General features: G+C 32.3%; 1 protein-coding gene across 1 annotated transcript in view; it reads right to left on the bottom strand.

Moving 5' to 3' along the window:
* Eea1 (early endosome antigen 1) overlaps positions 1 to 22663 on the bottom strand; it is a 134632-nt gene that overhangs the window by 52579 nt on the left and 59390 nt on the right. Inside the window, exons 6-10 of the mRNA XM_046419306.2 lie at positions 21528 to 21567; positions 20567 to 20680; positions 19696 to 19817; positions 17979 to 18134; positions 13780 to 13896 (exon numbers count right to left, since the gene is read on the bottom strand). Coding sequence (XP_046275262.1) covers positions 13780 to 13896; positions 17979 to 18134; positions 19696 to 19817; positions 20567 to 20680; positions 21528 to 21567 — 549 coding nt within the window. The remainder of the gene's footprint in view (positions 1 to 13779; positions 13897 to 17978; positions 18135 to 19695; positions 19818 to 20566; positions 20681 to 21527; positions 21568 to 22663) is intronic.

Genomic DNA, 22663 nt, shown 5'->3' with positions numbered 1-22663 from the left:
CAATTCTGATTCTGGATTAGCAACTTCATGGTTAGAAAGAGCTTTAGCATAAGAATATCATCTATTGCTCTAGTAGGCTTATCATATTGATAGCATTTTTCTTCTCTTCTTGACAAAAAGACCATTTTTTAGAGCTACCAGCTAAGACTAATTTAAATTTCTTTGTATAGATATAAAAATAATGATCTAAAGATTTCACTTACCTGCTTTTTATTTTATTCAACACTGTCAAGTATAAACTATAAAAATAATACCTTCCAAAGAACTATATCAACCAGCATATCAAATGTCAAAGACTAGTCTCAGTGGTGGTGTTACAATTAATATTGAACATTTTAAGTCAACTGATTTACACATAAAACATAGATCAGAATTTTAACTCACACCTTTGAGAAAAATAGCCAAGAAGCCACAATAAGCACCTTGATGAGTCAATCAGTGGATATTGGATTATGTTAGTGTGCAGGAAGGGGAAAATACAGAAATAAGGACAATCAAACCTCCTTACCTTAAATAGACTCTAATCTAAATGAAACACACACACCAGAAAAAAATAAATAAAGAGTCTTCCTATCATGCACAAGCAAAAAATGGATTAATAAGAGCTATGGATACCAGCTCAGTAGCAGAGGTTATGGGTTTGATTTCCAGTACCAAAAATCAAAACAAACAAGAATTAACATAAAAACTTTCTTAAATGCACCACTTATAAAAAGAAAAAAAAATGAGCAAAATCAGATTGGGCTAGCTAGTACGATCCTTAAAAATAACAGTTCATACCCACTTGAATCAAAGTGTGAAATATGATATATCAAGAAATTTGTAATGTTTTGAACAACCAACAATAAAAAATTTAAAAATAAATAAATAAATAAATAAAAATAACAGTTCGTCCCGGGTGGTGCATGCCTGTAATCCCAGCAGCTCGAACTTCAAAGCCAGGGGCTGGGATTGTGGCTCAGTGGCAGAGCACTCACCTAGCACCTGTGGGCTCTGGGTTCAATCCTCAGCACCACATAAAAATAAATAAATAAATAAAGGTATTGTGTCCAACTACAACTAAAATATTTTTTAAAAAAAAAGAGTTCAAAGCCAGCCTCAGCAAAAGCGAGGTGCTGAACAACTCAGTGAGACTCTGTCTCTAAATAAAATACAAAATAGAACTGGGGGTGTGACTCAGTGGTCCAGTGCCCCTGAGTTGAATCCCTGGTACCAAATTTTAAGAAAAAGAAAATAATAGTTCAAGCTTGGTTTTGAAAATGGTAAGAGGAATTAAGGAATTCGTGTACACGGTTCATGCCATCTGCTTAATACAAAAAGACACAAAGAAAGGGACAAATAAATTGCAAGTGGGTAAAGAACAAATCCTATTACATCAGGGAGAATGATAAGTCTAGGGAAAGGCAAAACGTAAAAGTTCTTGAACATTGTCTGAAAAAAAAAAAATAAGGGATGTAAATTATCATGTAAGCATACACTACAGAAAAGCGGTGTCCAGAGAGAAGATACGTATGTATAACATAAAATAAGAGACAAACTTAAAAGAAGAGAAGACAGGAGAGGGCAGCAAATTAAGCCAACAGAAATACTCTTTGACCAAGTAAAAGAATCAGAATAAAGAGACAAAACTGAAGGACTACAAAAAAAATTTATACTTTAGATTCAACTAGAAAATCTTTTAATAAACATTTCCTTTGTGTTACTAGTTAGTGACTCCAAATATTTCTTTACATAATTTTACATTATTATTGTTTAGAAAAATAGCATTTATTTTTTAATTCATAAAGTAAATTACCTATTCAGTGATCTAAACATTTCTTTTGTAAATAAAATTCTAAGTTATTGAATTTAATAATGAAACCATGCTCACATATATGGAAGGTTTGCATGGTATATAATTTTTAAATATGGTACAAAAATTCAGGCTAGTAATGAATTATAAGTCCTCTTTCCTAAAGGCTCACATATAAAGTGACCAAGTAATTCCACCACTTTCTACACACCATTCAGACAGTTTTATTCTTTAAGAAGCAAAAATATGACAATACCAGTGACTATTCAAAGTTCTCTTATTCTAAAAAATTAGTCAAAACTATCTGCCTAGCTGGGTGTGATAGACATCTGTAATCCCAACTACTAAGGAGGTGAGGGAGGATTAGAACTTGAAGGCTAGCTTAGGGGACCCTGTCTCAAAATGAAAAATAGCAGTGGTTGGGTTGTACTTCAACGGTAGAGCATTTGCCTAGCATGCATGAGACAAGTGGTCCTGGTTCTATACGTAGTATTAGGGGAAAAAAAAAAAAAAAACTATTGCATAGATGAGACTTAAAAAACCTAAATCATTTTCTTTCTTTTTAAAAGAAACTAATCCACTCACAGTACAAACTTTTCATATGTAAAAGGCTAACTATATTTAGTATTACAAACATTTCATTCGTACTATGGAATCTAAAGCAAATATTTTGGGGAATCCAGTTTGTGAAGATTGATTTCTTAAAAGTATAGTAAAACTCATTGAAGAGCATAAGAGTATTAATTCTTAACAAAAATTTAAGATCAATATTATCCCCATTTACAGATGAGAAAGCCAAAGTAGAAAGAACCAACAGGATTTGGTTAAAGAACAGAGATGGATTATTATTCTATATCTAATAAAGTTTCACAACACAATTTAGACAGAAATCAATTCATCCTTTCTAAAATGTATCCTATTCAAGTTTAAATTATAAAATGCATGCTAAGCCATCTCATAACCATCTCATTTGAGTATGGAAAATTCTTTCCTTCTAAATGTCCATTCTTTTAATCAACTATTTTCTCAATACACTTTCTTATAATTTCCCTTTGTTAGGCTTCACTTGTTATTCATTTGTTATCTGCCCAGGTAGTGAGAATGGATGAAAAAGAATGACATTTTTAATGCTTACAGCTAGCTCTCTGACATCTTAGATTTTATGAGATGTATATGCTTTTGTGAAAAGAGTTAATTAAATGGAGTGAAGGATTTTGCTTAAATGTCAGAATATAATTTTTATTAGAAACTAATAAGGAAGTTTCTTCAATTTTCTAATTATTTAAAATATTTATTTTTTAGTTATAGGTGGACACAATACCTTTATTTTATTTTTATGTGTGCTGAGGATCGAACGCAGTGTCTCACGCTTGCTAGGAGAGCCCTCTACCTCAGAACCACAACCCCAGCCCTATTTTCTCATTTTTTTTTAAGGTTTCAAGGACAATAATTATAAAACATTAAACTTAACTGAAATCTATTTCCATGCATGCATAGGATGAACCCAACTACTATGTATAAGTACAAAGCTCTAATAAATAAATATATATATATGAAAACCTTGACATTAGCATAAAACAACTATCTTTCCATCTATTATATATTACAATGTTACCTATCCACCATGATGATGCCTATGACTCACAAAATCTGCCCAAGGTATTTGACATAACCTTTAAAAGAACAGGTGACACATTTCCAAATGCAGAACACTTGCGTATCACCACTGTCAAGACTCGTAGTTTGTCAAAAGCCTGAGGTGAGAAGAAGTTGGGAAAGCAGATAACAAGGTAATAAAGAAAATCAGATGCAACACTGTGCTTATTCAGATTAATGATCAATTCCAAAACAAGAAAATACTTTGGAAAAAAAATTGTGAAGTGTTGCACTATGTAAGACATTATTAAGATTAATAAAATCTTATATTCCCTAATCAAAAATGCTCTAAATTTGCCAAATTAAATCATTTATCCTATATATTTCCCATAAAAAGCTATCATACTTCCTTCAATAATGTGTATTTGCAGGTACATATATGTGTATGCAAATATATAAATCTGGCCCTCAATATCTGTTGCATCTTCAACTGACCATCAATTAAATATATCTGCTGGGGAAAAAACAATAAAAAATAATAATACAGAGGGAGAAAAGATGGTGGAATAGTGAGAGGCAGCATTTCTCTTGGCTTGGCTACCCAGAACTCAAAACAGCGGGAATACCACGTCTCCCGGAGGCTTAGAGTGAAAAATCCTGAGACTGAGACTGAGACTAGAGGGACAGTCCGCCCTAGCCAAACCACGGACTACTTATTAGTCAGATATCTTAAAAAGGAGGAACCTCTCCACCAGAGTTTATTGATCATCTGCAATCCAGGAGCCATCTTGGGACTGCAGTGTGGCAGAGCCTATGGAAACTGAAACCCAGATCTGTGAGTTTGCACCTAAGTCTGCATGGGCCTGTATGAGCCTAGCAATCCAGGGGAAAGTTAGAAACTGAGAGCATTTCGCTCAGGTGAATAAAGGTTAGAGGGGCTGGAGAAAGCTGGGCTCTCCCCAGCCCCACAAATCCTGGAGCCTGGGGATGACTCCCTCCCTAATCCAGCATCCTGCCAGGTCCAGCTTCAGCCCAGCAACCAACAGGGATCTCCGGGTCTCCAATCCCCAGTCTTCCAAGCCCTCCCTAGCCCCCAACCAGGCCTATTGCTTGCAGCTATGTGGCCAACCCGAAGGTCTCAGCACCTGGTCATGATCCATGATATAGAACAGTCCTCTGACACAGGCACCCAGAACCCAGCCCTCAGGACCTCCTGGTAGAGAATTCCCTGATCAGAAATTCAAAAGGGTGGGGACAGAAGTGATCTAGTTTGGAGACTAAATCAGAGACCAGGAATTCTAGTGTCCTCGGCAAGATAAGGGGATAAGATCAGGTTCCTACATCACATGTGTGGAACCTGAAGCAGATTCCTGGGGTGTAGTCTTCCAATGTGGATAGGCAATTGCTATACCCTGCCTCCAGGAATTCTGCCTCCAGTATTAACCCTCCCACCCTAGAAACCCTCACTGTCCTGAGAATGGAGCCGCCATCAAACTCCAGATGACCCCACCTATCAACAGAGAAGGGAAGGTGCAATTGTTTGTTTTTCCATCAAGATCCTCTCTCTCTCTCTCTCTCTCTCTCACACACACACACACACACACACACACACACACACACACTCTTCTACCATTTTGGAAATCAAATATTTTTCATGCATCAATTTATTGAAGTCTGGGATGTCTGAATTGTATATTCCAGTTTTGTTGTGTATTCTTTTATTTTTACTTTTTAACTTTTTCCTTTTTGACTTTATATATACTTTTCCTCTCACTCATCTGTTTCCCTGAATTCTCTTTCTTGCTTTTCTCCTACTAACAGCCAACCTCTATTAATTCCTCTTTCATGCTTCCTATAATATTTTTTTACTTCAATCTTCTCTCCTCCTTCCTCATACATATCACATCCTACACCACTTCTGTTCTCTTTGTTCACTATTAGAAATTGTAAACTCCTTTTGCAAAATTACTATTTATATTGTAGAGAATAATTGAACACACCATTTCTGTTTAATGTGAAAAAACTGTAGAAATCTTACTAGGAGCTATTTGGTTTAGGCTGTATATTGTTTTCATTGGGTGCTATTAATATTGGTCTCCCCTTGAAGGTGAAGTTCTGGAAACCTTCAGGGACACTATAAGTATACAGGGTAGACACTGTACTGCCTCAGATATACACTGCTAGATGGGAAGTTACACAAACTACATGAAAAAACAAGGGAATAAGGCACTCCAAATAAACCAAGATGGTCCAATAATAGAATCCAATGCAACAAAGTAGAAGAAATGTCAAAGAAGGAGTTTACAAAATACATAGTTAAACTGATCCATGACATAAAGGATAACGTAAGGAGTGAAATCAGAGATAAATTTCAGGAGGTAAAAGATCACTTCAAATAAAGAAATAGAAATTCTGAAAAGCAGAAATCCATGAAATGAAGGAATCAATAAGCTAAATTAAAAATTAAATGGAAAGCATCACCAACAGACTAGACCTCTTAGAAAACATAAACTCAGGCAATGAAGACAAAATATAAAATCTAAAAAGTATAAAGTTGACTATGCAGAGAAAATGGTAATAAACCATGAAGAGAACTTCCAAGAATTATGGGATAACACAAAAAGACCAAATTTAAGATTTATCAGGATGAATGAAGGCACACAGATACAAACCAAGGGAATACACAATCTGTTCAATGAAATAATATTAGAAAATCTCCCAAATCTAAAGAATGAAATGGAAAATCAAATACGAGAGGCTTACAGGGTCTCAAATGTACAAAATTACAACAGACCCACATCAAGGCACATTATAATGAGAATGACTAATATACAGAACAAGGATAGAATTTTAAAGGCTGTGAGAGAAAAATATCAGATCATATATAAGGGCAAACCAATTCGGATTTCAGCTGATTTCTCAACCCAGACCTTCAAAACTAGGAGGAACAGCTGGGTGGCACAGTGGCACAGCCTGAAATACCAGTGGCTTGGGAGCCTGAGACAGGAGAATTGGGAGTTCAAAGCCAGCCTCAGCAACTGCAAGGCACTAAGCAACTCAGTGAGACCATGTCTCTAAATAAACTACAAAATAGAACTAAATAATATTATCAATAATTTAGACTTAACAGACATAAATGAAATATTTCACCCATCAATGAGCAAAAACATTTTCTTCTCAGCAGCATACAGATCCTTCTCTAAAATAGACCATATCTTATGCCACAAAGCAAATTCTTAGTAAATACAGAAAAACAGATAATATCCTGCATTCTGTCAGATTGTAATTGAATGAAAATAGAAATCAACAATAAACTAAGAGAAGCTACTCTAAAACCTGGAGACTAAATAATGTGCTACTCAATAATGAATGGATAGCAAAAAAAAAAAAAAATCAATGATGAAATAGAAAATACTTAGAGGTAAATGAGTACACTGATACAGCATATCAAAATCTCTGAGACACTATGAAGGCAGTGCTTAAAGTTCATTGTATTGAGCTCATTCATTAAAAGAATAGAAAGTGAATGAATAAATTTCCTAACATTACATCATAAAACCCTAGAAAAAGAAGAACAAATCAACACTAAAAGCAGAAGACCAGAAATAATTAAAATCAGAGATGAAATCAATGAAATCAAAACAATTCAAAAATTGACAAAACAAAAAGCTGGTTCTTTGAAAAAATAAAATTGATAAACCCTTAGCCATGCCAATGAAGAGAAAGAGAATACTTAAATTACTAAAAATTGTGATAAAAAAGGAATAATCACAATAGACACTACTGAAACACAGAAGATAATTAGAAACTATTTCGAAAATTTATTCTCCCAATAAAATAGATAATCTTGAAGACATTAACAGATTTCTAAAGACATATGACCTACCCAAACTGAATCAGAGGACTTACAATTTAAACAGATCAATTTCAAGCAATGAAATAGAAGATGCCAGAAGCCTACCAATCAAGAAAAGCCCAGGCAGACAGATTCTCAGTCAAGTTCTACAAGACCTTTAAAAAAGAATTAACACCAATACTCCTCAAATTATTCCATGAAATAGTAAAGGAGGAAACACTCCCAAACTCATTATATGAGGCTAGTATTACCCTGACACCAAAACCAAACAAAGACACATTAAGGAAAGAAAACTTGAGACTAATACCACTGAAGAACAAAGATGCAAAAATTCCCAATAAAATCCTAGAAAATCTCATACAAAAACATATTAAAAAAGATAGTGCACCATGATCAAGTGGGGTTCATCCCATAGATACAAGGTTGGTTCAAAATATGGAAATCAATAATCATAATTCATCACATCAATAGACTTAAAAACAAGAATCATATGATCTTTTAAATAGCTGCAGAAAAAGTAGTTGACAAAATACAGCACCCTATTATGTTCAAAACACTAGAAAAACTAGGAATAATAGGAAAATACCTAAACACTATAAAAGCTGTATGTGCTAAACTCAAGGCCAACATCATTATAAATGGAGAAAAATTGAAAGCATTCCCTCTAAAAACTGGAACAAGACAAGGATGCCCTTTTTCACCACTCTATTCAACATAATCCTTGAACCTCTAGCCAGAGCAATTAGAAGAAGGAAATTAAAGAAATACAAATAGGAAAAGAGGAACTCAAATTATCACTATTTGCCAAAACATGATTCTATATTTAGAAGATCCAAAAAAATCCCACCAGAAAACTTCTAGAACTAGTAAATAAATTCAGCAATGTAGCAGGATATAAAATCAACACCCATAAATCAAACATGTTCTTATACATCAGTGATGAATCTTGCTAAGGATTGCTTTGGCTATTCTGGGTCTTTTATTTTTCCAAATGAATTTCATGATTGTTTTTTCTATTTCTGTGAAGAATGTCAATGGGATTTTAAAAGGAGTTGTATTAAATCTGTATAATGCTTTTGGTAGTATGGCCATTTTGACAATAATAATTCTGCCTGTCCAAGAGAGCTTGGGAGATCTTCCAGTCTTCTAAAGTCTTCTTCAATTTCTTTCTTTAGTATTATGTAGTTTTCTTTGTAGAGGTCCCCCCCCCTCTTTTGTTAGATTAATTCCCAAGTTGTTTTTTTTTTTTTTTTTTTTTTTTGAGGCTATTGGGAAGAAGAATAAAGAAGGAGGAATCACAATACAAGACCTTAAACTATATAACAGAGCCATAGTAACAAAAACAGCATGGTATTGGCACCAAAACAAATACATAGACCAATGGTACAGAATAGAACACACAAACATAAACTCACATAAATACAATTCTCATACTAGACAAAAGTTCCAAAAATATTCATTGGAGAAAAGATAGTCTCTTCAACAGATAGTGCTAGGAAAACTGGAAATCCATAGGTAACAAAATAAAATTAAACCCCTATCTCTAACTCTGCACAAAACTCAACTCAAAGTGGATCAAAGACTTAGGCAATAGAACAGACACCCTGAGCCTAACAGAAAAGAAGATAGGTCCAAATCTTCATCATGTCAGCTTAGGAACTGACTTCCCTAAGAAGACTTCTAAAGCTCAAGAAATAAACCAAGAATCAATAAATGAGCTGGAGTTGTAGCTCAGTAGAGCACTTGCCTCCCAAGTGTGAGGCACTGGGTCCAAATCTAGCACCACATAAAAACAAATAAAGGCATTGAGTCCATACACAACTAAAAAAATATATTTAAAAAAAAAGAATAAATGGGATGGAAAATCAAACTAAAAAGCTTCTCAGCAAAGGAAACAATCAATAATGTGAAGATAGAGCCTACAGAATGGAAGAAAATCTTTACCACACACACCTCAGATACAGCACTAATCTCCAGGATATATAAAGAACTCAAAAAACTTAACATCAAAAAAAAAACAAATAACACAATCAATAAATGGGCTAAGGAACTGAACAGATACTCACAGAAGAAGAAATACTAGTGGTCAAGAAAGATATGAAAAAAATGTTCATCATCTTTAGCAATTAGAGAAATGCAAATCAAAACTACTCTAAGATATCATCTCATTCCAGTCAGGATGGCAATTATCAAGATTACAAACAATAATAAATGTTGACAAGAATGGGGGAAAAGGTACACTTATACATTGCTGGTGGGACTGCAAATGGGTGCAACCACAATGGAAAGCAGTATGGAGATTCCTCAGAAAACTTCAAATGGAATGACCATTTGACCCAGTTACCCCACTCCTAGGTTTATACCCAAAGGACTTAAAATCAGCATACTACAGTGATGCAGTCACATCAATATTTATAGCAGCTTAATTCACAACAGCTAAACTATGTAACCAACTTCAATGCCCTTCAACAAGATAGAATGATGTGTGTTAATGCAAATATTATTACATTCTATATAAAAAACTTGAGCACCCAAGGATTTTGGTATGGGGCAGGGGTCCTGGAACTAGTGTCTAATGGATACAGAGAGACCACTATATACATAATCTTTGCTTGATTATATGGCTGTCTATTTCATTTATCAATGTCAAATCATGTCTTTTATAGTAGTTTAGTATTTCAAAAATACCTCACTGATGATAAACATCAGTTTCAACATGTATGTAGCCTACAACTCTGCAAATTTACTTGTGGGTATATAACACAGGAAATTTTTTCACAATGCACAATATTGATACATGAATGTCCATAGCAGTAAAATTTACAGTAGCAAGGGAAAAGAAAACTCTGAAAAATAGGAGGTAAAAATGAACCACTTCTAATGCATACCAAAATATAATACAGCTACAAAAGAAAAAATACTCATAATTGAGTTATAAACTGAACTGACCACTTTTTTGAAACATTATTTTTCTTTGGAAAGAATGACAATTCTACCAATTACTTGAGTAGAAAGATAACCTGTCAAATCAAGGAATATAATTGGTAGAATTTAATGCCAATATTAAAATTCAGGCTTTTAAATGAAGTTTCCAATTTACAGAAACTTGTGTCCACCTCTATGAGCGTGACAGCTTCCTCATGCTGAAAGCCTACCCTAGGAATGATGGTGATACTGATAATATGATTGTGTTTATATTGTACAATGAAATGTATCAACATGTGAAAAATCTGAGTATCTCAGTGAACAGATATTTGCCATGTGACTGATGTATGATGCACAGCAAAAGATCCATTCAAAAAGCAAGATGAACCAATAAATTTTAATGTTACAGGGTACAAAAAAGTATACTCTACCCTGGGCTCAAACATTGCAATTAAACTTTGAGAAATTATCACTTATCAGATTTTAGTACAGTATCAGATAAAAATAGCTACAATTATCTCACAAAGATATTAAAACATTCCACCCTTTTCCAACTACATATGTGCATGAGACTAAATTTTCTTCATATACTTTAAACATCATGACAGACTGAACATAGAAGCATAAGTATCCATCCTAAATTAAACCAGACATTAAAGAGGTTTGTAAAGATTTCATTATTCTTACTGAATTCTTGTGTTTTGAAAAATAATCTATTTTTCTAAGAATAGTTATATTAATATTTATGAGTTGTTTTTAAATAATAATGTTTGCTAATTTTTCTTTTTAATTTATAATATATAAGTATCCATTGATATAACTTCCTCTTATCCCCTCAAAAATAAGTTCTTTGTAGTCTTTAATAATGTTGTGAACGTAAAGAGTGCTAGCCAAAGGCACAATCAATAAAATACTCTCAATCTCAGCAGTAGCATCTTAAAACAGTATCTATTCTCTCACATTGTTTTTGAGAATCAGCAGCTAAGTGAGTGATTCTGCCTCAGAGTCTCTCATAGGGTTGTAATAAGCTATGGACTAAAGTTACAGATTATGAAGACTTGACTAGATTTGAAGGATGTGTTTCCAAGCTCATTCACATGGCTGTCGGCAGGAGGCTTAATATTTATAGATAATTGTATTTATCTCTTTTTTCCTTAGTATCATTTTCTTTTTCTTTCTTGGCTTTCCCATTATAGTTCAACAAACTATTAGTTTTAAGTTATTAAGCAGAGCCAACCTTCAACATACCTTTGAATAAAAGAGTTTAATACTCTCTACCACAAAAAAAAAAAAAGTAAAGACATGGGAAAAAAAGTTTTAATACCAATAATCCCTCACACTATAATTAAATATTCACTATTAACCTTTTATAAAGAAACAAGGCAGAAAATATTAATGTTAAAAAATACAAGGAAAAAAAACAGAGTTGGAGGTCTCACACTTTCTAATTTCAAAACTTATAAAGCTATACTACTCAAAACACTATGGTTCTGACACAAAGACATAGAGATCAGTGTAATAAAGAGACCACAAATAAACTTTCACACATCTAGTTACTATAGTCTCAATGCTGTGTCCTCCTAAAAAGCATACTTTGAAAGCCTAACCCCTAAAGAGATGGTATGAAGAGGTGCAGTCTTTGAGAGGCGATTAGGTCATGAATAAGATATCGCCCTTATAAAAGAAGCCTCAGGGCTAGAAATGTAGCTCAGCAGGATGCAGCTTGCTTCACAAGCTCAAGACCCTAATTTCAATGTACCACCACAGAAATAAATAGATAGATAGATAGATAGATAGATAGATAGATAGATAGATAGATAGATTACTCAGGGAGATGAATCACCTACCAAATACCAAATCTGCCAGTGCAGATTTTGGATCTTGGACATTCCAGTCTCCAGAATAAGGGGAAAAATAATAGTTTATGTTAATCAAAAACTATTCAGGTTATGGCATTTTGTTATTGGAATACAAAGATTATGACAATAGCCAAATAATTTTTATCAAGAGTGTCAATGGGGAAAGAACAGTCTTTTCAACAAATGTTGCTGGGGAAAGATGAATATCAATGTGCAAAAGAATAAAATCGGACCCTTACTTTACACCACATACAAACATTAACTCAAAATGGATTAAAGACCTAAACATGAGACCTAAAACTATAAAACTCTTGAAGGAAAATATTCATGATAAAATTTCTTGGATACGACGCTCAAATCATAGGCAACAAAAGTAACCATAGAAAAACTAGACCAAGCTGAAATTTTAAATTTTTGTACATCAAGAGAAGCAAAGAGTGAAAAGGCTTTGCAAATCAAATATTTGATAAGGAGTTGTACTTGCAGCAAATTATATATCTGATACAGGGTTAATATTCAGAATGTATAAAGAACTCTTACAACTCAGTAACAAAAAGGAAAATAGCTGGGCACAGTGGCACATGCCTGTAATCCCAGCTATTTCGGAGGCTGAGGCAGAAAGATCACAAGTTCAAAGCCAGCCCTGTGCAATTTAGTAAGATTCTGTCTCAAACTAAAAAATTTTAAAGGCTGGGGATATAGCTCAGTAGTGGGGCATCCTGGGTTTAATTCCCAATACCACAGAAAAGAAAAAAAAACATTATAATTATATAGGCAGCAAGCACAAGAAAAGATTCTCAGGATACTATTTAATAGAGAAATGTAAACTAAAACCACAAGATTCTACCTTACACCCATTAAAATAGTTACTCTCAGAAAAATAAAAGAGTAACAAATATTAACAAGGATGTGAAGAAACTATAACCTTTGTACACTGTATAAAGGAAAAGGGAAAGTAAAAAGGTAGTGATTTCTTAAAAAATTAAAAATAGAATTACTATATGATCCAGCAATTTCACTTCTGAATGTAATATACATGTATGTGTATTGTGTGCGTTTAACAAGAGTGTCATGACCATTCAATGGATAAAGGGCATTCTTTTCAACAAATGTTGCAGGGGAAAATGAATATCAATATGCAAAAGAATGAAATTGGACCCTTACCTTACACTATATACACAGACACACACATACACATGCACAATAGAACTGAAACAAGGGTACAAAAAAGTAACTGTATATCTACATTCAGAGTATTATTCAGAATGGTCAAAAAGACGGAAGAAACCCAAATATCCATCGACAGATGAATGGATAGTATGTTAAATACAAAGAACGTTATATTATTTAGCCTTAAAAAGTAGATTCTGACACAGTTACATGGATGAACCTTCAGGACATTTTATTAAATGAAATAAGACAGTCACAGAAAGAAAAATACTCAATGATAACACTTTCAGAAATACTTAGAACAGCAAAATTCAAAGAGATAGAATGGTGGTTGCCAGGAACTCAGAATGGGACTACTAGAGAGTTGTTTAATGGTTACAAAGTTTTGGTTTTGCAAGATCAAAAGAATTCTGGAGATTAGTTTGTACAACCAGGTGAATATATTTAGCACTAAAATATACACACACATACACACTCACATAGAATCAGACATTTTGTTCTATCATATAAATAAGACACACAAAACTAAAATTTAAGACATAAAATCAATTAACAAATATATGTAGCTTTAAAATCCTCACCTGATTTTTTTGTGTTAACTCATGAACTGAACCTTTAAGGTTTTGTAATTCCTGCACATATACAGCAACTTCCTGGGGACCTTTGGCAAGTTCACTCCTTAACTGGCTTATTGTAGCCTAAAAAAATAAAATAAAAATTAGAGTAAACTAAATTTAAAAAGGAAAGAGAAGTACACAAAGGTTTTAAGATTATCAATTTTTTGTTGTTGTAGTAGTTAAATTGAAATAACACTTGGAACCTTCAAGTTGATTCTTTGTCCTACCACCCTCACAACAACATCACATTATTTTGGGCTTGAAATTAAATTTAAAATTTTATCTAACATGTACAACACCGTTTATCTAATAATACACAAAATGAAACGTTGTCTGAGGTAAGCATCAAACAGCAAACTTCAGTTCACTGGTATGGAAACTCTATACTTCAATCCTCTTGAATTTAAAGAGGATAAGCAAGTTATGTCTACGTTTCTCCTAATTTCAATAACATGAGCTTTTCCTTTTAAAACAAGTAAATATAAAGCATGAACATATAATAATATAAGAGAAAGTTAGTTAAACAAAGATCCTAAAAATACAAACTTTCTATATACTAAAGCTCAACCATTTGAAAGACCACCTACTGCTTGGTTTCCTGAAAATGATATTAACAAAAGAAATCTGTATTTCTTGAAATGCTTGCTAGTTTTACTTTTCACATTCTTAAAGTTTGTTATTTTCGTTGTCTCTATTCTTTATCACTGAATAAACTTTATAATAAGGATGAGACATATTAAAACTGAGATTTCGATTGTGAGGGAGGAGAAGAAAGTGAGTCATATACTTTCCCTTTTCCTATTGTAAATTATGAATCATTTTAATCTTTTACAATGATGATGTGACATGTTTATATTTGGGGAAAAAATAAACCTAAAAAAGACAAAAATGTCAAAGGAAATAAAATACTCTCTTCTTTCAACTTCCCCATGAGTAAAATTCAAACATCTGTGCCCTTGCCACCTTAACTTTTCTTCCCACTTTACAGGCCATAACTTCTCAGGAATCCTCAGCCCCAAGGCTGCACCCTCATTCTTATTTACTCCTTCTCACTCATATCCTCCTTGAGATGGTCCCTGACCATTCTAAAACTGCCCCCATGTTATTCCTAATTTCCCTACTGCCCATATCCTGCATTTTCCCCCTTCTTCATAGCACATGTTCATTACTTGTCTATAATGATTGGTTTACTTAGATATTGTTTGACTTTCACAAAAGAATATCAACCTTATAAGAACAGACATTAACTTATTCAGTGCTATATTCTCCACACCTAAAATACTTCCTGCCACTTAGCATAATCCAAAAAAATACTTCCGAAAGGAATGAGTCATTATACCTCCAAAGATTTAGTAGATATTTATTCCCATTGAAACAGCATATTAGTCCCTATAAAATAGTTTGCAGTTCCTTGATGCTATATTATTCAACATTAAATTTTTACTAAAATCTTTAAATTATAAAATGATTAAGAAACATTTCAAACAAACATTCTGCTCATTGTTTTAGAATTAAAATTATGTATTTACTACTATAAGTAAGTAATCATTTTACATTGGTTGAAATTTTGCTGATTAACAAAACAAAAACAAGCATGTCTTTGAAGATATGAGATTGCCTTAAAACACAAAACTGCCATATGACAATAGAAAGTTAGGTTAGCACTAATATCAAAAAGCCTTCTATAAACACATTACCTCAAATTTAAGCATCTCCATTAGAAAGCACAAAAAAATAATAAAATGATGGATGAAATGTGGAACACAAGACTGACAAAATTATACATTGAATACACAATAAAAAATGTCCAAACATACCTTAAAAACTAATATCTTAAATTAGCATACTTAAAAATATTTAAATACTCTTTTTAATAGCTAAAACATAAACAGTTATTCCATACCTATATAAACATTCTTACTCTTAAAACTAAGATGTAAATAAGTTTATTTGAAAGACAGATAAAATTCTTTAAAAATTGTTTTCAATAAAAACCACACCAAATATAAATGGAATATAGCTGATATTTTCAATGATGCAAATTTTTAAATTAATACTTTTGAAATCTTTAAATTCTCAATTTCTAATCTATAAAACAGCCAATTATTAGTTGAAAACTTTTAGAATAAAAAATATGCTTTTAAAAATATAAATACAAAGTCAACTAATTCTCAAGGTATATGTCCAATTAAAGTAATAAACCTAAAGACATTTAATAATGTACACTACATTATATATCTTCAGCCCCAACTAGTAATACTAGTCAAATAAATCCTTACATCTTTAGCTTCTTGAATTTCTGTTAATGTGTTTGTTTCTGATGCCAATACTGAGATTCAGTAAAAGCAATGTCCATAATAAAAATTTTTCTCCTAAATTCTTTAAATGCATAATGACCAACCCACTTGAGAACAAATAGGACTGAATTTTAATAAATTAAAAAATATATGACACATAGTCAAAGTAGAAACTAAAAAAAAAAAATGGAGTTATAAAAAAATAAGTGAGATGAAGCAATTAGACAATAATTTTTCATATGCAAATGGAGTAAAATACAGCTCAAAAATATTTTAAGCTATTACTCAACACAAATATTACAACATAGAATATTGCAAAAAAATTTAAAGTAATAATAATGAATATTAGGACAAGATTGATGGTACAATTTTGCTTATAAGGCAAACATTAAGCCACCTAAAATAGGAGACAACGTACTACAGGCTTTGGATGATACCTGGTTTAAAACCCTAGTCTTTATATTAGGTACATGACTATGAACAAGTTACTTAACCTAACTGAGCTTTAGGCTCCTCTGTGTAAAACAGATCTAATACTTAACTAAATGGAGTTTTAAGAAACAAATGAAACCACATTTGTTAAAGTGCCCAACATGGTATCTAAAACCTAGTGATGCTCAAAGAGTTCAATTCTAATAGTAATATTAGCCTGAATGATACTACCACTTCTTAAAGTTATTACAAATATTTTAACATTGCCTGAGGTCTCATTCCTCATTATGTACCTATTACTAAGTAAGTAAAGAATAAATATCTTCTTTGTTTCACGGAAAATATAGTGAAATATTAAATTACCTATTCAAGTACTTGGCAAGACTAAATTTATTTTAAATACCTAAAATGAAAACTTTTTATGAAAACTTCAACAGAGTTAATAAGTAAAACAATTGAAGCCAGAGTTGTAGCTCAGTGGTACAGCACTTGCTTAGCATGCATGAGGCACTGGGTTCATTCCCCGACACCACATAGAAATAAACAAATAAAATAAAGGTACTGTGACCATCTACAACTAAAAAAAAAAAAAAAATCAAAAAAAGAAGAAGTAAAACAATTGATTTTTAAGTCATTTTCCTTCTTTCCCAGAAACATCTTTTCTATAAAAATAAATCATATATATTCTTTCCTTCAGTTAGCCCTCCTTTAGGATAAAGGGAGACACTGAATTCTTTCACATTCAAATCTTTTATAACTCTAGTCATAACTTTTTCATTTTAAATGATCTTCTTTTTGCCTTTTAGATAATTTAATCTAAATGAATAAAAACATAAGTTTGTTTAAAATAGTTCCAAATTAAACTTATAATAATTCTTAAAATATTTTTCAGGAATAATTTCTCATTACCAAGTTATGTAAGTTTCTGCATATATTTTTACAAATGGAACTAAATATATAAATTTCTTTTCCTTGTTAATATTCTTACTTATCAAGTATATGTATAACTCCATAACTCTCAGCTGGGAAAGGTCTTGTGCTCTAAAAGCATCAACATTTATTTTAAAATTTTAATAATATTTAAAGAAAATTATAAATCAAAAGAGAGTACAGATTTTTTTTAATTTGAAAATACCAGAAGGCAGGCAGATCTAATAAAAATAATTCATATTCGTAGGGTGCGGTGGCGATGCCTGTAATCCCAGGGGCTCGGAAGCTGAGACAGTAGGTTCCCAAATTCAAAGTCAGTCTCAGCAACTTAGGCGCTAGTTTTATAAGATAAAAGTTAAACATATATGACTGTCAGACCACTATAACTATACACAAATATTTTTCATATCAAATGAAGCAAATAGTATTTTGAAAAGCCACTTGGAAAAATCCCAAATCTTGGTTTTATTCAACAGTATGCACTATCTAAGCTAGTATCATTACCTCTGAGTTAGCATATTCTACTTGTAACTTTTTGCACTCATCTTTGAGTTTTTCAGATTCTCTCTCACGCTCCAAGGTCATATTATCCATTAGAGTTTGAACTTGGACCAATTCTTTCTTTAGCACAGCAACATCTTCTATACCAGGTCTCTGAAGCTGTGAAGTTACACATTTTAATTAAAAATTACAGTAAAAAACTAAAATAATATACATTTTTAGAATGAATTTACTAAAAAGAAATCAAAATGAAGATAATCCTATCAATTTTTGGACTCTGAAAATTAAACACTGATCTCTCTCTCCTAATAAGCCACCTCCTCTTCTCACTCTCTTGCATTTAACAATATTACCACTGAAGGTACAATCTAGCAAATTCACAATTATCTTTAGTTCTTCATTTGCTTTCCTTTCCTTCGCAAACAGCATACATTGGAAATAACAACAACTTAGTAAATGCTACGTGCCTTATTTTTTCTATCCTAGGAAACTGGTAATAAAAATGAAAAAGGAACATAGCTCAGTGGTTCAGCAATTGTCTGGCGTTCTTAAGGCCCTGTGTTAGATCCCTAGTACTACAAAAACCAAAAAAAAAGGAACAGATGTAAGAACAAGTAGGGTTTATAGCAGGTTGCATGTAGTTGATTCATTTACCCATATATTTATTGGGTGCTAAATTAAGGAACAAAGAAGTCTAGGATAGATTCAAGATTGTTAGCTAGCTGTGGTGACGCACACCTGTAATCTCAGCAACTCAGGAGGCTGAGGCAGGAGGATCACCAGTTCAAAGCCAGGTCTGAGGATATGGCTCAGTGGGAGAGCACCCGCGGGTTAAACCCCTGAACTGCCATAAAATAAAATTTTTTTAAAAAATTTGGGAAGGAATGTCAGGATCAAATATGTAAATATGAAAAATACTTTAAAAAGACATTGTATTTAGATAGAAACAACAAAAATGTTCAGGTAATGTTATATATCATAACATTTTTATTTTAAAAAATCACATGTAGTATACATATGTAGGTGGAGAGTATAGGGAATTTTTATTTCCTCCAGTTTACTCAAACTTATTTTTACATTTCAGATATTATTATTTTAATATTCACAATAATATCCAAATTATTTCAATTTTCACATTTCAATGGAATGACTATATCTGTACATGTATTTGCTTCTCTACCTACTGCCTTCACAAAATTACAATGGCTTAAAATTTTAAAACATCCAATTGATAATTTTTAAGACAAAGAACAGATATTAAAAACCACATAGAAAACAAAGGAAAATAGATGTGTTAGAAAAAGGAATTAGATGATGTCCTTAACTAAACACTGAAGAAAAAAATAATATTGAAGAGAGGTAACAAAACTTTGGAAAAAAAAAATATTTCTTCAGCTGGGTGTGCCTGTAATCCCAGCAGCTCAGGAGGCTAAGGCAGGAGGATCATGAGTTCAAAGCCAGCCTCAGCAATGGCTAGGTACTTAGCAACTCAGTGAGACCCTGTCTCCAAATAAAATACAAAAAAGGGCTGGGGATGTGGCTCAATGGTCAGTGGTCGAATGCCCTTGATTTCAATCCCTGGTACCAAAAAATGATATTTCTTCAGAGTATATATTTCTAAACTTTAATTTAGAAATTTCAAGAACTATTTCCTCACAGTACATTTTAATTTAAAAAGATATTTTTAAAAATACATTCCAATAAATGGTTTCTAAATTACCAGTTCAGTCTTCAGATCTTGAATTGCAGTTGCCTCTTTGTTTAATTCTTCTGTCAAAAGTGTTACTTTTTGTTCTGCAGCCTCTCGAAGGCTCCTTTCCTCATCATATTTTGACTTTATATCTAAATAAAGATGGTAATAAAAATTAGTTTCATGACATTATCTCTGAAAAAAAAAGAATTTATATAAATCCCTGTATATTACTCTGCATATCTGTACATCACTCTAATTTCAACTAACATGCTTTAAATAGATATAAATATACACAATAAAATTATACTTATGATTACATAAATGATGAGGTTAAAATAGTAAAATGATTTTGTCTACATACATTCCCCCCAACACTGCTACTAATTAGGCATTTTAAAGAATAGTTAGTCACATATAATATTTTACCTAAAAGCATATACTTTAAAAAATACATAGTATGAGCTGGGCATAGTAGCACACACCTGTTCATCCCAGAAACTCAGGAGGCTTAGGCAGGTGAATTGCAAGATTGGGAACAGCCTCAAGAACTTAGAGAGGCCCAGTCTCAAAATTTAAAAATTAAAAAAAAAAAAAAAAAGTTCTAGGAAAGTAACTCAGTAGTAAAGCATCCCTGGGTTCAATCCCCAGTAGAAGAAAAAAGAAAAAAAAATTATCTTCTTTAAATTTCAAGAATAAATTACAAAGAAAAGCCTTTTGAAGGGAGAAGGTGAGAGTACAATCATTTATAAAACAACTATGATATTAAATTCCATTCATAACCACCATAGTCTATAACAAATCCTTTATCACACTGAAAAATTATTTTTTTCCTATGATATATAATGGTGAAAATGTAATGAGGCTAATTTATTAGCTAAAAAATTCTGATTCAATTTACCTGCAATTTCAGTTGCAAGTTGGGCTGCTTTCTGTTCAAATAAATCTTTCATTTGCTTAATATTAAAATTTTCTGTTTGAGCCTCTTCTAATTGTTGTTCCAAAGACTGTAGTTCTACCACATACAAAAAAAAAGGGTAGCCATTATTTAAATACAATGTTAATTACATATACTAAATATTATTACTTATATCATAATCACTGTCATAGTAAAGACAATCAACATGAGTTTATTATAAGTAGAGTATTTTCATATTTCAAGAATTAAGTACATCTGATTCATTGATGGCACAAATCATAATGTATAAACATAAAACAAATCAAAGAAATACTTAATCACCTCCAAATAATCTATAAATATTTGTTGTAAATCTATAAATATTTAAAAGTTATATTGACTTCATATTTCATAGTAATTTTCTTATACCCATCAAATGGCCAGATGTAACATATCCTGCTCCTCTGAAAAAAAAGTAGCTTTAAAGTAAAATAAAATTTGAAGTGGTTAAGAACATCCAGGATTTGAAAAAAAATAATCAGTTTAAGCATGCAGTCAATCTAATATTACTTCATTCTCATCAAAAAGAGATTTCATAAATATAATAGATAATCTCAATTAGTCACTGAGCATTCCTCCACATAAAGATAGTTACAAAGATGCTAGTGCCATCAATTTGCTTGGAGGGACAAAGACTGTATAACTCCTTCACATAGACTTCAATTTTCATTAAACAATCATATTGATATAATACTCCAGAAGGTTATTTCTAGTTAACTAAATTATTAAGTACACAGATAACTTTCTAAGTCTAGAATATGACCATAAACAGAATATGTTTTAGAGCTACAAAGGACAACCACAAAATTCCTTTAGCAAGCATCAAAGGAGAGGAGAGGAAAAAAAAAAGGATAAGAAAGAAGAAAAAGAAAAATGAAAAACTATCTATTCTAAGTAAAGTTACCTGCTGATGAATCAGCCACCAATCCATCAGGTTTAGCCTCCTCAATGAAAACAAAAGACAAACAAATACATTAAAAGAAGACAATACTGTATATTGCCAATGTTAGAAATCTCCAAAAGCTACATGTCAGGTCAAATAGCAAGATTTTGGTAAAAATTAAAGTCCTTATTCTTCCAGATCTATAAGTGCCATTGGCCAACTAACATAATGACCTACCTGTAGTTCACCAGTTATAAGACAGAATATTTTGAATGTTAATATATATGAAACTGTAATGAATCTGACAATAGATAGCATCCTAAATTCTATAACTTTAGTAATAAATAAATAGGACTTACCCTTCCCTCCAAATGTGACAATTGACTTTTCACACCCCATATGTGACCTCAACTACTGGACTTCAAAATATATAAATCTATGAGTTTGATAGACATTTTGACAGCTTAGGCTACAGCAGACAGCACTCTCCAAGATCAACAGCTCAAACTGTCACAGGTCCACACCCTGTTAGCCTTTGAACTTTAAAGTCTCATCCATCAACACTTGCACTGTCCCCTTGCTGCAAGAAATCCAGTCATTGCAGATCTCTATATTGGAAAGAATCACTCCCAAGACAATGCTCATAAACCTTTATCTTAAATTTTAACTAGACTTAAATTCCTATAGACACCTGTTTTCGTCATAATTGAGCAATCAGACATTAATAATTTAGGATCTTACTCACTGTGATTAATGTATCTCATCTACTATTTCCTGTGAAATGTGTTGACATATTTCCCCCCTCTTTCAACACTACGAACCTAAGAAAAAATTTTTTATATGGCCATAAAATGTTTGATTCATGAAATCATACCAAATCATCTCCTTTAACCACATAAAACATCTATAATATTTGAAAATTAACATAAGCCAAATATGTCATCAAACTATCATCACTAAAAATATTGGATTTAGGGGCAGGGGGCATAACTCAATGGTAGAACAATTGCCTAGCATGCACAGGGCCCTGGGTTTGATCCCAAAGGTTAAAAAAAGGGGAGTTGGGGGTGCTTAGGGCTGGGTATATAGCTCAGCTGATAGAGTGCTTGCCTTGCTTTCATAAGGCCCTGGGTTCAATCCCCAGCACCACAAAAAGA

The sequence above is a fragment of the Marmota monax genome, unplaced genomic scaffold, assembly GCF_021218885.2.
Source record: "Marmota monax isolate L192 unplaced genomic scaffold, Marmota_monax_Labrador192_F-V1.1 WCK01_AAM20220418_F8-fsc00036, whole genome shotgun sequence".
NCBI classification, from domain to species: Eukaryota; Metazoa; Chordata; class Mammalia; order Rodentia; family Sciuridae; genus Marmota; species Marmota monax.
This window is presented reverse-complemented; position numbering and strand designations above follow the sequence as displayed.